Below are 17554 nucleotides of genomic sequence, written 5' to 3'. Positions count from 1 at the left end.
AACTATTGATGCAAAAGGAAGTGAATGAAGTTTAGTGTTCAGACTTGCACCCTGGTGTTACTTTCACTCTGTGCCTGCACTGTGGACCACAAGAAACATGGATACCCAAGCTAGCTTTAAATGAGCTGCCTCAGATCCTGGCAACACTCTAAGAGCAGCAATGTTAAAGTCAGTGGAGGCTAATTTACTCTGCTTCTGGCAGAGTGTCCTGCTGCCTGTCTTGGAAGGTTTCCGAGGCTTGGCCATCCAAGCGTCTGCCTGTAGCACAGACACACACTGCAGTTAATTTGTTCCTATCAGCTCATGCCTGCCAGGGGAATCCCCAAAGTACCATAATGCAGAATGGCCTTTGTTGCTCTGTAGATTTTTTTTTAAAATGTGATTTCCACATTTACTCTGTCTGTAAACTTAGCAGTGGTTAAGCACATTGCATATCTAATTATGGCTACAACTGCAGCTATATTGGAAGCTATTCCCACAAGGCTATTTTGTAAAAATATATGTTGTCTTTCCTTTGCAGTCTGATGTGTCTGACCCTCGCTGGATTAGCTGGTACATCAGAAATTAATGATGCTTAAATTCTTGGGTTTAAGCTTATTGGTTAATAATATGAATTTTCTTTCATGTTTCTTTTGTTTGTAAGTCAAGATTTGAGAGTTACAAATTGGTGAAATGAATGTTTGGACTGGTTTGGACCATTGAAAATGATGTCAAATAATATGCTAGGTAGTAGTAAGCTTCACTGAAATCTCTGGGAATTCTGTTTTTGTCTAGATAAGGAAACATTATATGAGATACACTTCAAACTAAGAGCTGCTTTCAATTAGTATTTGCTTTCCTTGCAGATTTTCACAGCACTGCCACCCTTTACTCTGGGAATTTTTGAACGATCGTGTACTCAAGATAGCATGCTTAGATTTCCACAGCTATACAAAATCACTCAAAATGCAGATGGTTTCAACACAAGGGTAAGGGAAACCCTGTTACTCTAAGAAAAAAAAGAGCTTTCTTATATACTAGATTTTCCTTGTCAGAAAATAACTTATTTCCTGATGTTACTTCTGCTTTATGCTAACCACTGAGAGTGATTGTTCAGCCTTCCAGTTAAATAAAAATCCAAGACATTTTTTATTTAAATAAAAAACATCCTTGTTTATAAATAAGGATTTTCTGCTGCAACTTCATCTGAAACTGGTCCTGAAATACCCATAAACTTTGATTCAAGGTTAGATTCATATCAAAATATGATTTTTCAATTCACAACCACTGATAAGTCACGATGACATCACCTGGATTTATTTAACATATGTGTTGTTATAACACTCCCTGCTAGGGTGCTTTTTCATAGTGTGTATAGCTGTGTTCCAGTAGTTCATTTGGAAATCAGAATTTGAATTGGCTTATTTGGATTTCTGAGTTTTGAAGAACACATTTTACTCCATTTTGCTATTTAAATGCTGGAGAATGCCAGTCTTTGGTATTCTGTCTTTTCCGTAATAAGCACATCTAAATGTACTTCTGAATCAAGGAAGCTGTATGATTGCTTTGTTTAGAGAGGAAATTGTGGAGTACATAAAGCTCTACTTTGTGCAAAATTGCATTATCTGCTTGTTAAAGACTGTGGAGTACAAAGTATTTGTCCATTAAAAGAAAATAGAACATTTCATAATGCTGAATCACTCTTTTAAAGTTACTCTTTGAGATAGTTAAACAAAGTGGACTCAATCTGTCTGCCTTGTTTCAATAAAGATCTTAAACTGAAGCATACTTGCCTATTATGCTTCAAGTTGGTAGAATAAAATGACCAAACTGGACCCGTGTTTTCTTGTGAAAGAGCAGAAATTGTAGGAGAAAATAGATCCTGCAGAAGTGTAGGTATTTCACTTCAGGACAAACATTTTCTGACTGTAAACTACACAATGAAGTGTTTGTTAGGAGTTAGAAAGAGGTCAAGAGTTTTGGACTTTACTGATGGCTTGGTTTGTTTTCCCTCAGGTTTTCTGGGGTCACTGCATCAATGCCCTTATCCATTCCATCATTCTTTTCTGGTTTCCACTGAAAGTGCTGGAGCATGGTAAGGGCTTCATTATTTCTTATGTCAGTAACTGATGTTCAGTCTTACAGAACCAGTGTGTATGCAGAAGGGGGGTCGTGACAAGTCCCAAGAAATAATGCTGCCAGACAGTTCAATAGTCTTTAGCTGCTGAGCTTGGCGGGTTGTCTAGTGGCTTTCAGAAATTATTCTAATTTAACATAATTATTATTCATATAGTGACTTTAATAGGTGAAAAATGAAACTACCGCTTTGCTAAGAAGTCTTACCTAAATACTGAGTGATGTTTCACAAAATGCCTTTTTTTATGGTAATGTGTTGAGATCTCAGCATTTGATTGAATAATGTTCTTATGGCAGCTGCCTTAGAACAGTTTGTTGTATGCCTTGTTGGAACTCTCCCATTCCATAACACACTACCGTGAAGAACAATTGACTGGAATGGAAGTGAACAAGATCAAGAGTCAGAGATACTGGTTACAAATTAGGGTTATTAAGTCTTGCTTTTCAGGTTAATGCAACTACTTGGTATTTCAGGGACCAGTAAATCCCCTATGGTTTCTACCCAGCTTTCCAGTATAGTTGTGTGGGTGGGCAAAACTATAGGAAATCTGTTCTTTGATTGTAGTAAGAAATAGGGTTAGATCAGATGAGGAATTTAGGGCTGGGATGGAGAATATTAATCTGAAATATTTTTTCACAAGTTTCACAAGTGAAACTCTTTCCTGGAAAACATAGATTTTAAGAAAACTTTCTCTCCTCCAGAATGGATTAATAGGGGAGGAAGTGAAAGAAATAAAAAGGGAGGGAAGATGAATATTTGTGTCAGAGGCATGATAGTAAAGATACTTATGAGGGTTAGGTTCATGTTTCTCTACTTGGCTGATTAAAATACCAGTATCATATCCTCAGTGGGAACTTCACATGCTGGAGCTTCACATGATGGACCACATAAGAAAGGGACTTCCCTTTCCTCTGCACGTGGGCTAAAAGAAGGTTCCATTTCATGGGAGAGGGGTTTTTATGGTCAATTGGTTTTTGTTTTGATTTGAGGAGTTTTTTTGTTCTGTTACACTGTTTTTATGACAAATACTAATCTTGAATAGCTCTTTAAAATTCAACTACAGAAATTTTAGGTTGACATCTGTAGTGTTTATGGTTAAAATTACATAGTCTTCCATAGATGTTCTTCTACTTCCTGAATAGATAATATGCTTTTCATTTCAACAATTAGAATTATAAGACTGAAATACCAGCTCAAAGGGTAACTTTCTGAGTACCTTTGAATAGGTTACTTAGTTTGTTTTCCAGAGAGGAATGAATATTGAATTTTCAAGTTTCTTTGCATTTCCAAGTACAAGAAGGATTTCAGTGCCAGAGACAAAATATGCCATTCACACAGAGGCACTGAGGTTCTTAACCTCTTGAGCTTCTTAGAATGTGAAGTACATGTAGTCCATGAATGGGCACTTGTATAGCTTCAGAGATGAATGTTCACTGAGCATCCTGCTGTTCTCATTAGCACAAATATCATTCCTTTCAGGACTGTGTAGCCTCCCAAAGTGAAAGGTCATGGAAAACATCAAAAAATAAAGACATTAACTTGCTGCATTAAAATATATAACTTGAAAATAGTTGAGACTTACAGGAAAACATATTCAATTGTTTAAATATTCACTGTGATGTTACACTAGAGCATGGCCATGTCTTGTCAGCGTATTCTAACATAACTGATATGTGTTTAGGCATGCCTTTTTCTTAATAAACTGAGCCTTTTGGCACCAACAGTGTTCATTTGGCATGGGAAACTAAATTCCCTAGTGCTCTTCACATTTTTCATTGCCACCAGGGGAAAGAGCAGGGTGACTGTAAAATCTTGGTTGTGTCCCTGAATGATGTGGTAAATGCCTGAAGCCACAGGGGAGGAGCTGGGCTGTGGAAGATGCCAGGGCTAGAAACCAAGCCAATTCCTAACGTAGCTGTCTCAGGCTTTAGCTGAGTTCCAGTGTTAGTCACTAGTCTGCTGCTGTTTCTTAGTAGTTAGTATTGAAAAGAAAGCAGGAATACAGAACTAGCAACTTCTGGAAAAATATTCAGAGCCTGTCAGTTCTTTGGAGACAGCCACACGGTAGAAGGAAAACAAAACAAGTATCTTGGGTTAACTGTACTGACTAAATGTATAGGGGGGATTCTTTGCTGTAAGCTAGGCAGGGTGTTCATCACGGAGGTCAGGGTGTCAGGAACTCTTCTTTATAGGCTTAAAAATTTATTGATCCTGGAGTATACAGCTTTTGTTTAAGAATGTCAGATCCAGTTTGTCAAATGAATCTAACAAAGTGTTACTGTCATTGATGTCTTCAGAGGCTATCTAGAACAGAGGCTAGAAAGTGTTGAAGGAATAAAGTAGGTATTTTTAAAAAAAGGCCTTCAAGGGATACACCTTGGGAAGTACAAGAGCCCAGCCAAGGCTACACCCAAGATGGATCACACATTTTCACACTTTTATAAGTTTTGGTCCATTTACATGTTAGGGTTAATTGTCTAATTACAGCTTCAGATTATGAAGTTCCATCCTCCCAGTTTGCTCTCCTCAATTCACTGTTTATACTTTTTGGATCTGAAACTGCAACAGTGTTCTTGGTTCTCAGGCTGGAAAAGGATTGTTTTGTCTAACTAAACTGTGAAGAGAACTTGCTAACGCTTTATATGAAGTTCAGAGGTTATGTACTAATGCAGTATAGAATCTGGAAAATATGAAAGCTAAAACTTAAGGCATCATCATGGTAGAAGCTCACTGTGCTAGGCAGTATGTGTTTAGGAATGAGTCCAAGGTTTTATCTTAAGCCTTTTTGTCCCTGCTGTTCATGTATTTCCCTAGCAGTTGTCTTAAAACATGTGAAAATAGCAATACTTACCATGCTTGAGTAATGCTTGAAAACTCCTGTGAGTACAAGTTCAGTTGGCATTCATGTGGTGGTTCAATGTGTTTTCATGGTGTTCCAGTTTGATTCAGCAGGGGCTGAGAGCCTAAATGACATTTGAAGTATTGCCAAGCTTGGCACTTTCAAATGATAGCTTAACATGTATGTAATGTGAACCCTTGTGCACACTTGATAGAGAACTGGTGGACAGTGACTGAATATTGCTCAGTTATTGAACTAACCTCCAGTGGGATATTGTACATGTTTATATGTGTCCCTTATAGATGAAACTGTCACTGCTTTTCTTAATTCAGCTCTTTCATCACAAGTCAGCTTGTGTTTTACTGCTTTTTCATCACAGGCATGCAAATAATAAGTATTGTTAGAGGTGACAATTAATACAGGACAGATAGCAGCAGAATAAGTGTCAGTGACACACCTCAGCTCTTACAGGTAAATTAGATGTTAGGTTCTGGTGAACACTGCCCCTTTTGCTAGGTCAGCTTTTGGGAGCCAGGACTATGGATGTGTGCTCTATCTGAGCACTGTGTCTGAGGCCTGGCTGAGCACAACTTCTGCATTGCCATTACCTCATGACTCCTAAGAGTGCTTTTCGATGTTCAAAAAGAAAAGTTTGGGACCAGTTATTTTCTCCTGAAAATCTTGTTCTTTGTTCTGTTGATAAACTGATAAAAAATGTCTTTATCTTCTTTATCTTCTTCTTCTTTCAGATGCAGTATTCACAAATGGACAGGGGGTTGACTATTTATTTGTTGGAAACATAGTTTACACTGTAAGTTTGTGTAGACTTCCAGTTTTTGAATGGTAGAATTTCTTTCCAGCCTTTTTTTCACCATGAGAAAATGGTGTAACCTGAAGAAAGTGTGTGATTAAAATAAAATTGATCTGATGCTTGTGCATTTGTGATTTTAGCTCTTCCTTTAAAATTTTTTTTCCCAGATATGTACCAACAATAGCTTGTTCCCCATCCCCTGCCAAATTCCTGGGTTGCTACCTAAATGGTAGTAGGTTTTTAAGTGTAAAGGGGAGGTAGGGCCATGAACATCTTGGAATTTGAGAATGTTAGTAATGCAGTTCTCTTCTTTCTTTTTTCCTTGCAGTATGTTGTAGTCACCGTTTGTCTGAAAGCCGGCTTGGAAACAACTGCATGGACTAGAGTAAGTGCTTTCCAGTATCTTTCATTTTATTAGCACACCTTCCTCCCTAATGGGTACTAATACAGATAAGAAGTGCTAAAAATCATTTGGGACTTCAGAATTTTAATTGGGCCTTTAATGTAAGGATAGACTGCTAAGCTCCCCAAATATGGAATGTGAGGGGAATGAACTCGGAGATCCCATGATCTCTGTGATGAAAAAGGGCAGCCTGACAGAAGTGGGAAGAGTATACTAAAAGTGTATTATCACCATCTCTACTTAAAAATGAGGAAAATTTTGCATTAAATCAACATACTACTGTAATTGCTTAAGAAAATACATCAAGAAAATTATCCTTTGTACTCTGTAGTTCCTTCAAAATTAATGCAGTAGAGAATGAAAGGTGTCTGCCCACAGATAAACAACTGGGCTTTGAAAACATCTTTGAACCAGGCAAAAAGAACTAGTGATGACTTCACATTGGTTGAGTTTGTTTTGTTGTTTTTGGGGTTTTTTTTGAAATTTAGTGTAATAAAGATTTTAGTTAAATAGTTATGTTGCTTCATTGAGTTATTTACTTGAAATAGGCAAGTGCTCTGTTACTGGCAGGTGACAGAATCCAGCAGGGCAGTGAGCTCCAAAGGGTGTGAGGGATGGGGAATGGCTCCTGTGTTGATGAACCTTCAACCTTTCTCCCCTCCTTTCCCTGAGCCCCTCTGAAACACTACTTTTTAAAAATTTTGATGGAATCCGTTTTTCTCCACACCAGTAAGATAGTTTATGGGAATCCAGTTTTCATGACATACAAAGAAACTCTGCCTTCAAGACTTAAGATGTTTTGAGGACATATATTCTTATTCTACCAGTTTCTTGGAGGGTTTGGCTTAAATCTTGTTAACCTCATTGCTTCTGTTAGTTGTAAAATGTTTTATTTCATTCCTCCCAGAGGAATAGTGAAGATCAATGAGCTAACATCTGTTCTGAATTTTAAAGATGAAATGCTATCTGTATGGGTTATTTTAATTGTTAGGGAGATGTTAATATTTTCTACCCCATTCTCTCATCTGCAAATAAAATCTGTGTGTTTTTTACTGTTGCTTATGCATCAGTTCTGTGTTGTGTATCAACATTTTAACATGCAGAAATCCTTAAATTAATCCCTTGTGCACCAGAAAAGCATATAACCAAGTCAGCATTGAAGGCATGTGAGCTTGTTTAGACCCTGTTTGTTGTGAATTGTTTGATGGTTTCTCTTCTGTCCTTTTCCCTGGATAGGCAACGGGTATCTTTTCAGTCACTTGGGGATAATCATGATCCCCCCATTTCTAAACTTATTTTTAAAGGATACCATAATTTTTAGTAGATATTAGAGTTGAATAACACTGGCATTTTGCAGAGAAATAATTGTTATTCAGATTCTAAACAGCTATGTTTAGAATCAACTTTTTTCAATATTTCTAAATCCTGTCCCATTGCTTGGAACACTGATTCTCATAATCTCAAAATCTGATGTTGATTATAGTTTAAGCTGTGAATGAATCAACACACAGAGACTCTTTAAGTTACTTGAAGAGTATTAAATTTACAACACTGAGTTAAGCTTCTTCTCCAGCATCAAGAGGATTTGTTGCAGGCAATTTGTTCTAGAGAGTGAGAGGGACGTTGCCACTTGGGAGAACACGCTGGTTTCAGCAGAAGCTTTAAATAAATAACACAGTCAAAGTGTTTGGGAGCCTGGTATATCCAGTAGGTAGTGTGGAAAGAAAGGCTGTGATAAAAGTGGTGCACAATAGTGCACAATAAAATCTACACATTGAAGGTGAGTGGGGTAGCTTCATGTTACGTGTGGCCTATCTGGAACACTGCAGTAGGCCTTTTCCCAAACACAATCATCTTTTTTTCATCACTTTACCACACTATAGGAACTGTTTCAGATAAGCAGGGCACATGGGAGAGCCACACACTCTGTCTAGTTTTTATGCAAGAGCATTGGTTTCTTGTTTTCTGTCATTCATGTAACGCATCTGATGGGCTCACTACTGCTTTTGCACGTGATGTCTCCAGGGGTAAATGCAGATGTCAGTGAAGAATCAACAGGGCAGAGGTTGGTGGGGTGAGTGTGTAAGGAGCATTTTCAAGCAGGGCAAGGAGGGCTCTTCCAGAACATAGAAGCTCTTTTAAAGGCAGAGAAGTAGTTTGGGCAGATATAAGCCTGATATAATGACATGACTGGGACAACCATGAGAAGAAGGTAAAGACAACATAAAATAACCAAAGTCTGCTCAGCTGGAAGGGGTGAAGATCTGCAAAACTTGAAAACTGTCCTAGCAGCAGAATGGAAAGAAAAACCTGGGTGAGACAAAAAAACCAGATGTCATTTCACTAGCATAAATACACTTTCTACAAAATAAGGCTACATCTGAGATTGGGTTCTCTGCTTGCTTTTATTTTTACTGGTTTTAGTCAAAAAGTCCAGGAGCTAGGGAAGCACCAGTCCAAGCTATCCTGAACCTTCTGTCCACTTGTCTGAGAGGAAGGCTGTGGCTCAAGAGAGGATACCACATCGTTTTCAGAATGCAGTGAGGGTGCTGTTCTGCCATTGCATGGGGCTGACTTTTCTTAAAGAAGAATTCTAGCAGCAGCATTGTAGTACTTGATCTTTAGGGAGCTGAGCACTACAGTTGCTCACTAGGGCAGGGTTCTAGACAGAATCTTGGTGTGAGTTTTGCCCAGTTTTCAGAAAAGTAAGTAGACTGAAAGGATAAAATCCCCCAAGTGTTTTTAAAAAAATGCTTTCATTTCTTACTTTTCTTCTCATTAAAACTGAATTGAGCATATATGTGGGTATTTTGGAGTTTTTGTTTGTTATGTGGGGGATTTGGGCTGGGTTTGGTTTGTTGTTTTTTTTTTTTTTTTTTGTTAGTTTGTTTCTCGTTTGTTTGTTTTAAATAAGGAGGTTGTTTGTTTGTTTGTTAAATAAGGAGTTGCTTATTTTTACTGAGGTCAGATCTCCTGGGTGAAGCAGAATAAGTAATGAAGTTTGAAAACAAATATTCCTGCCCACTGTGTCTCTCCAGGAAGGGGCCTATCCCATGTCTTGCTTATTATTAGCCCAGCAACTTTCAGGGTTGAACAAAATTCCACTTTCTGAGAGTGCCTAGAAGAGTGTTCTTTCCACTGCCTCTGACATTTTGTCATATGAATGCTTCTACTGTAAGGTACCCTCTAGTTGATCCCAGCTATCTGCCAGTCTGCACTGGTGCTGCAGGCTCCTTGTTTGTTTTCACTGCTCCTGGAGAAATCTGTGCTTTCTGAGCTTCCCTTTCTGAGGATGTCCAGCAGCTGCAGATTAGGAGCAATCTTCTCCTCCTTTCAGAAGTTAGTGTTTATCTCACAGCAAGCAGAACACAATACTCAGACACTTCTTTGGTTCTCAGACATACTGTTCAAAAAGTCAACAGACACAGTCATCCAGTAGGAAGTATAAAGCCAAGAGCTGAACAAACACGCTGTGTCCACCAGCACCCAGTATGTGAATTCATTCTCATGTTCCTGAGCTCATATGTAATTAGTAATTAAGATTTATGCAGGTACTTCTCTGAATTGGAGCCAAAGTCATCAGCCACAGGAGTTGTTGGCATCCAGAAAAGCTGGAGCCAATAATGAGCTCAGTTGCTTGTTACAACTGAAATTACTGGTTCCATCCACTGCAGTGTAAAAGTAAAACAACTTAAATCATCCTGAACAGAAAAAAACAGTTTGGGTGTGTAGGAAAAATTATTTTAATGCAACTGGGAAGAAGGTTGTGCTGGATTTGCTCTTGGTCATTTAATATTGCTTTTATTTTCTCATAGTGAGTCTACAGACTAGTAAAGAACCAGTAGAGATGTAAACTGCATTGCATATCTGTAAATCAGTTAGAACACCTTTAAAATTAAAAAAAGCAAAGTTGATCAGTAGATGTTGGTTGTGGTATTACACAGCACTGAGTCTTCCTCCAGGGAGGATGCATGATGTATACGGCTTGAATGTATGAACCACCATAAGGGATTTGTCCATGTGAACTTTAACCTGCACCTTTGAAAATTTCTGCCTTGATTTATGTGTTGAATCTGGCATGTGCATGACAGGATACAGGAACTAGATGAGAGAACTCATGGTTCCAAGGAAAATCTGACGAAGTTTTCAGAGCTCCAAATAAGATCGATTGGCTGAGAAGAGTATCTGTCTGTCCTGCTCCGAGGCAAAGATTAAAGAGAAGTGGTTTATGCTGTTTGAACAACCTGTGCTACTGGCCCAAAACCAAGAGCCGTAGACAGGCCTGAGTGAGAGCGACAGAGACCTGAGCAGGGAAACACTTGAGGGCTGGGTGAGCGGAGGAAGTGCCGTGTGTTGACTCTGCTTGTCTCCCTGTTGTTGGCAGTTCAGCCACCTGGCCGTCTGGGGAAGCATGCTGCTGTGGCTCGTGTTCTTCGGCGTGTACTCGGCCATCTGGCCCACGTTCCCCATCGCGCCCGACATGCTGGGCCAGGTCAGTACCACCAACGCCGGCCCTGGGACGGTGCCGCTGCCCAGCGCTCACGCGGTGCTAGCCGGAGGCTCGGCCTTCAGTTTAACCTCTTCTTCATCCCTCTAGTCCTTTGGCTCCATCTCCTCATGAGAAGAGCTCTCTTTCTCCCCCAAACTGACATCATCCATGATTGCATGCACTGTGGACACTATAGGACAATTCCCCATTCGCTGTGATGGCAGCGGGACTGGCTCTTTTATTAGATTTTGTGTGTTTGGCAAAATGTCATATTTGGTTTAGAATTTAGTTTTGTTTTTCGTTTTCCATATGTTTTATTTCATATTGTTGCTTTTTACCTTCATTCATTTTAAATAACCAGAATTTCCTTGAGAATAGCATGAGATGGTCAAAAGCAGAAGGAGAATTGATACATTACTGATTATAGTCCTGGAGGAATTCTGGGTTTGTTCCTTCCATGTCAGCTGAGCTCCAGGTGGTAAAATTTTTCCTTCGGTGTCATTATTTCAACCCTTGGTGAGAAGATCAAATTACAAGCCTGTCAAAATCACTCAGTGCTTATTTAAAATAGAGGAATTGCAATTAACAATTGTAACAATTAAGGCTTTAATTGTATGATAAAAAGTTATTTTGTAGAGGTGGAACTGCTTTCAAATTTACCAGAAAAATGTACTAGGTTGTAAATTTAGACTTCAGTGCAAAGATGTGGTTTATGATACAGAAAGAAGAAAAGCTATCTAATAATTTCAATAAATTATATGCTTAGAAATATTTTTTTTAAAAAAGTCAAGTGATGACAGTTAGATTTTTGAGATTACTCCCATGTTCATATTCATCAAGAGCAGTCAGGCATGATTTTGTTGCTGTTCTGGCTTAATACATATTTGATTATTATGTTCTAAAACACTGAGGATAATGGACGTTGTGATACATTTCCATGGACAGCTTTTTACAGCTGAAACTAACACAGGTGACAGGCTGGGATGAACAAGTTAAGTGACTGACCGGCAAAGCCTCAGTTCTCTGGTAGTGTTTCATGGTGATCTTGCACATACAGCAGCAGTAGCTCTGATTCACATTTTCATGTATTGGGCAGGAATTTTACTTCAGTGTCATGCAGAGTTGAGAATGACATGTCCTCCACAGCAGACTTTAGTGCTGCCATTAACATGTCAGCCTTCTAAAATGTAGACAGTACAGTGAAATGTTGCTTCACACATAAGGGGCTAAACTATGGGCTTTAACTTGCTGTTGACTTTCTTTTTTTCCCAAAAGGGACTCTTATTTTTTTTGCTACTTAAGCAAAATTCATGTTGTGTTGGTCATCAACATTTGCTGCAGCATATAAAACCACAGGTCTTGGAACAAAACCTTCATATTAATGAGGCTTTGGTTTTTCTTGAGTATGTTTTTAGAAAGTGTTTGTATTTAACCTTTGGTTTTATGCTCTGATTTTCTGACATTATGACTTGAGAAGTGGTACTAATATCTTGCCAAGATGAAAATAATCTATTCTCCCTTTTTTTTTTTTTTTTTTTTTTAATGGAGAACACATTTACCTTGGCTGGCAGAGCATCCAGTCCAATACTTGTGGAGCTGTGTACCTGGATCAGTAATTATCAGTCTCAAATGTTAAGGATAGATTATTGGTCTAGAGAGATGATTTTTGAATTCAAGCAGTTAGAAATAAGCTGTTTTGTGGCTTTCAGTGTGTTCTGGAGGGCTCAATATCATTCTACCAGTTTTTTTCTATTTTTGAGAGAAGGAGCTGCGGTTCAAAAATGTGGATTTTTTTTCTTTTTTTTTTCCCCCTTTTATCCTTTTGTAAAGTCAAGGAAAGCTCCCAAGGTAAAGAGAGCTTGTTTACCACTTGCATTAACTTCCACAAAGTCTCTTGAGTAATTGATTGCTGTCATGAGACCAGCTCATGGTGAAACGAGCTGGGACTGTGCTAGGCTCTAGTCAGTAAAATGAGTTGCCTTGCTGCTTCCTAGACTTAAGCAATTTCTTTACTTTTGCTTTATTCTTTTGTTCATTTATAAGTAATCAAGGTGTCTTAAAAGCCTTGTTCTTGTTTCAGATTTTGCTGGTGTGTTTATCTTCAAATAAACCGAACTCCAGGGTATTTTAGATCCTCATACTATGCAAATCTAATAACATTTGAAGGGAGCTGATTTTACCTGGAATACTCATTAGTATTTGTGCCAGCCAGACTATGTGCCATCAGTAGAAGGCACAGGAGGTGTAAAACGTTTTATTCTGTTGTTTCACCAAATATAGGCATGAAACCTAGCAGATTTATAAGTATGATGCTTTGTTCCTGCTGGGCCTTGTTTAACTGTTTGCACTAAGTATTCCTTTCTCTTGCCCATAGTATCTTGAGCATTCTCACAGGAAAATGATACCATTTTTCCTTCTTGAGGGCAAGGGAAAGTGACTTACTTATTCTCTCTTGTCAGAGTCAACATATTTCTTCTGTTTACACTACAATATTAATAATGGAATATATGACATGTGACATATTAAAATAAAGCCATGATTAAAATCTCAATAATCCTTAATAGAAATTTTCCAATAGTGTGACATCTGGTACTGTGGAAACAAACTGTCTGCTTTGGGGGAACCTTTTCAGACACACAATTTCTCTTCAATAGTATCAGAAATAATAATGTAAGAACAAGAAAACTCTCTGGTAGCTCTCTTGGCGTTCCGAATTTTTTGTATTTTTTCAAGTGAATTTTTTTTAATGTTTACAGAAAAGAGATACACTGAGAAAAGTTGATACCTTTTTTTTTGTCTTGCCTTTGGATCCAAGATGCTCTATTGGGAACTGATTGCTTTTGAATGGTTGCTTCCAGTTGACAGTATTTTGTACAGTATATGAATCCTTTCTCACCTTTTGAGTAGTTATGACTTATCACCACAGATTTTTGAAAGAAAGTAGATGTTTTTGTTTTTAAAAAGAGCTACCTAGTTTGATACTCATTAACTGAAGTGGTACAAATGGAAGAAGTGGTACAGAAATGTGTCACTCTGAGGATGTGAATTCCTGTTTAATTATCATGTCCCTGAACTTATGGGGCTTTTAGCTCATAACCCAGTGGTTATTTTGTTGAAATACACAGTGGTATTTTGTTGATGAGCACATTAACCACAGTCCTGCCCTCATGCAATCTTGGGTATTTTGCTTGTTTGCCTTGAGTGTTTTGTTTGTTTGGACGGATATTTGGTGCCCTGGAGGGAGCAGTATATCATACATACTGTCATACATGTGGTGTAAGAAATATGCTGCTAATTTCTCTGTTATTGTATTGATTCCTTCAACAGAATTGAAGCAAGCATGCTTTAGGTTCATGGGAATAATATTGCACGGTATGGAATTCAAGTCTCTGTGCAGGTATTCCCACTCCCACACGTGTCTAAATACCTGTACCTGAAAGCATCCATATGTGTACAAGAGAACACTTTGAAAGTGATTATGCTTTGAGACTTAATCTAGACATCACCTAAGATGAAGAAAAGCAGGTATCTTCTTTCCCCACCTTGAGCTGAAGTTTTTAGTGTTTTAAGGGAACATAAGGCTGGCAGGAAAAGGAGTATTCCTATCACCTCTCTGTAGCATCTGCTTGTTGATGGTGAAAGAACTACTAGTTAGCTGGGATTTCTTTCTTCCAGTTTATTTACCTTGTGTTGTGTTTTGTGTTTTCCTCATTAGTTGTTGTTACCATTAAGGAAGTATCTTTAGGAAGATGGGTATCAGTCTCATTGTTTCTGCCTGAAGGAAAGGGGTTTTAATCTGGTTTAGAGAGATGTGTGCTGTGGTAATTTTAAAGTGCAGGTTGGTGTTTCTAATTTTTTAGACTTCTACTTTGTGCTGTATGTGGTTGTGTTGCAGAACTGGGGTTTAACACTCATCTGGATCTGAGGATGTCATTAGGAGGCCCATCCCATCAGAACCTCCTAGCTGGAGGTTTTGAAATTGGGGCAGCTGTACCTCCCAGATACCTTTATACAGATGCGCTTCAGAGACTACTTCTTGAATCACAGTCCAAATAATTTTACTACCAGCACACCTGAAACAGCTCCATGTCAGAGCTTTTTTCATAGCTGTAATTGCAAGCATGCTATTATTTCACAGTGCTCTGCACATCCTTGACAGAAGATACTTATTTCTTTTCCAGTTAAACTGTCAGATTCTAGCTAGGTTATTTGTCTGCTTATGAAGACTTTTAAAAAGCTGCACATGAGCTTTACCTGGATTAAAGGTGCTTTTAAAAGATCTCAGTAATAGAGATCTCTGGTTGATCCCATGTAATGTGACAGTAGCAGGACTTGCTTGTTTTAATGGTTTTTTAAGAAGACATCTGTGCTTCTTTTAGCAAAGCTTCCCCTTCATCTGTGTATATGGCATTAGCAAGATGGGCTTGCCTTGACCATTGCACTATTGTTGGCTTTTGAGGGAGGGAGGTGATGGACTCGTGTTGCATGGTCAGTTTTGTAGTTGGCCTTCGATCTGAAACTCTGAAATCTTGCTGATTGAGTTCTTACCAAAGCATGTGAGAAAACTTCATGGTTCTCAAGACATGGAAACAACACGAAACAACCCCCAAAAATCCTAGAGGCAAGATAAGAATCACATTACTGCCCTTCCAAATCCACACTGCAAAGCTGACAGCTTAATGTATATTTTGTGTTCTCCAGAATATTTTTGTCTTACTCTCTACATTTGAATTGTTTTCCAGAGGTCTCAGTTGTTGTTCTCCCTGGCTTCTCATATTTCCACAGTTTGGTGCTAGTTAGAAAATTGGCTGTTCTGATTGTGGTTTGTTTGTCTGCAATCAGTTGCACATTACATTGTGGTGTCAATGTTTTGGTTGGTGAAAATGCTTCATCCAGCTGTTATGCACAAATCAGACTTCGCCTGCAGATTGAGGTCCTTAATGCCTGCTGATCATGTTTGTTTTTATTATTATGCACAGAGGTCTCTGTGGCATTTGATGTGGTTTTGGAACATTTTCTGCAGTTTTGGACTAGGCTCTGAGCAGACAAATTAGACTAACGAAGCATGCATATATTTTTAAGCATCTGTTGAAGGAGTGGGTTTGTTGTTTTTATGAGCCACACATGGCTTTCAGAAATTAATCTCTCACTTCTAGATCTCTGGCATTGTGTTATACTATGTCATACACCACAAAGATGAAAAAAAATGGAGATAAATGAATATTTTTATAAGTTGTGAATGTGAAACTAATAGATTAAGCATGCTTATTTTCTGCATGCTAATCCCCCAAAACATGCCCCTTTACCTATTTGGCAACTTTGAAGCAAACCTGTTCTAAATATTTCTAAAAGATGTCCCAGATTTAATTTCTCCTTAGGAAATATTTTACGAAGGCTTTAAAGCAGGACTGTATATGCAGCTGTGCCTAGCACTGTGCTGGCATTTCCCATATAGAGCCATGTGAAAATAGTGTTAAGTCAGAAGCATAAATACATGTTCAGGTTCGGGAACTGGCAGTGCAGTGCGAGGCTTCAAACTTCTCCAAAATTTGCGTGTGCTTACTTTCACTTCTTGGTTCCTGCTCTGCAGAAGAACTATGGCTAGCAGGTGAGTGTGTTAAATAGGGGAGCAATAGGAAAGGGAATGTTTGTGAATGGTTACCTGCAGGTTGTACAGATGGTGCAGAGGTGGTCAGTTGGTTTTTCTTCAGTGTTGGGGTGTAACCTGGGACACCAGCCACGCTGTCTAGGCAGTGTCGATTTGGAGATCAGGTAGCCTTAACAAGTGTAAATGCTGCTCAGTAGCTTAAATAAAAACACAGAGCATTTACACTTTTGTGTAATTAACCCATTATCCCAATTTACTGGCTTTTGAGTGGGAAGAGCACTGTCCAGGAGCAAGCTCCTTCACTCAGGCTGGAATTATCATTCTGTAGTAATGGAATGTGCTTCAGAAGTTACATCTTTTCTCAATTTGGAGTTCAGTGTTTCTTCATGTCCCTCAAAATTTTCCCAGATTGCTTTATTCGTATATTTAGAAGTAGCAAAGCCTTGTTGCAAGTTCGTGGAAAGATGTTTGGAAGATATCCTATTCCGTATTTTCTCAATTAGAAACAGCTGGCTTTTAAATATACAAGAGCAGCTACTGTATTGTACCAGAGGCAGTGTGTACTAATACTCATGTCTACAAAAAAAGTCTGTGTCTTGAGCCCTGTTGACAACCAATGACAAACTAAGAAAGTATGACTTGCCACACTGGATCAGAGCATTCCTGATGCAGGCTGTGTTCTGCATTAGAAACTTAAGGAGGAAAACCAAGCAGCTCTGCAGTGTGGGTTTGTCATGTATGGCAAGGGTTTGTGTGCATCTCAGTAAAAGAAAAAGCTGTTCTTCTGTTGGATAAGTGGAAAGCAGCCAAGCAGTTTTTGTGCCTCTCATGAAGCAGCACTTGGCCACTGCAGCATCTTTGGCAGATGAACTTTGTAGGTCAGCAGTGCCCTGCGCAGTCTGGGCTGGGGCAGCACGAGAGGCTTGGTAGCCAGGAGGTGTGGGTCTGCCTCAACATGTGGTCACTGCTGAGCACTGCTCTGCCAGCTTGCCAGGTGTGTGAGCAAGATGCATTCCAGCTGCTGTGTAGGCATCTAGCAATATCTCGTTCCTATGTGGGTGGTGTTGCCTAAAGAATCTGGCATGATGAAGAAGGCCATGGCAGAGAGGATGTGAAAGCAGACCAGCATGCTGCCATTCCCCTAATTGGTAGGACAGAAACAAAGAAGGTGGCAGGGTAATTATGTACAGAATATGGTTTTTAAAAGAGTGTTTAAACTCATAGCAATGAAGTTGTGACTCCTTTACAAAGTAAGAGGAGCAGCAGATGGGATCTATTCCAGAGGGCA

The 17554-nt window shown here is 38.9% G+C and overlaps 1 protein-coding gene across 2 annotated transcripts in view; it reads left to right on the top strand.

Annotated features, from left to right (window-relative positions):
- Window positions 1–17554, top strand: part of ATP8A2 (ATPase phospholipid transporting 8A2) — a 314082-nt gene that overhangs the window by 208155 nt on the left and 88373 nt on the right. For both annotated transcript variants that reach the window (XM_056495071.1, XM_056495079.1), the window contains 5 exons: window positions 846–968; window positions 1996–2074; window positions 5705–5766; window positions 6095–6151; window positions 10554–10661. In XM_056495071.1, coding sequence (XP_056351046.1) covers window positions 846–968; window positions 1996–2074; window positions 5705–5766; window positions 6095–6151; window positions 10554–10661 — 429 coding nt within the window. The remainder of the gene's footprint in view (window positions 1–845; window positions 969–1995; window positions 2075–5704; window positions 5767–6094; window positions 6152–10553; window positions 10662–17554) is intronic.

The sequence above is a fragment of the Oenanthe melanoleuca genome, chromosome 1 (genome assembly GCF_029582105.1).
Source record: "Oenanthe melanoleuca isolate GR-GAL-2019-014 chromosome 1, OMel1.0, whole genome shotgun sequence".
Lineage (NCBI taxonomy): Eukaryota > Metazoa > Chordata > Aves > Passeriformes > Muscicapidae > Oenanthe > Oenanthe melanoleuca.
Note: the sequence above shows the minus strand (reverse complement) of the source record. Positions and strands in the feature narration are given on the sequence as shown.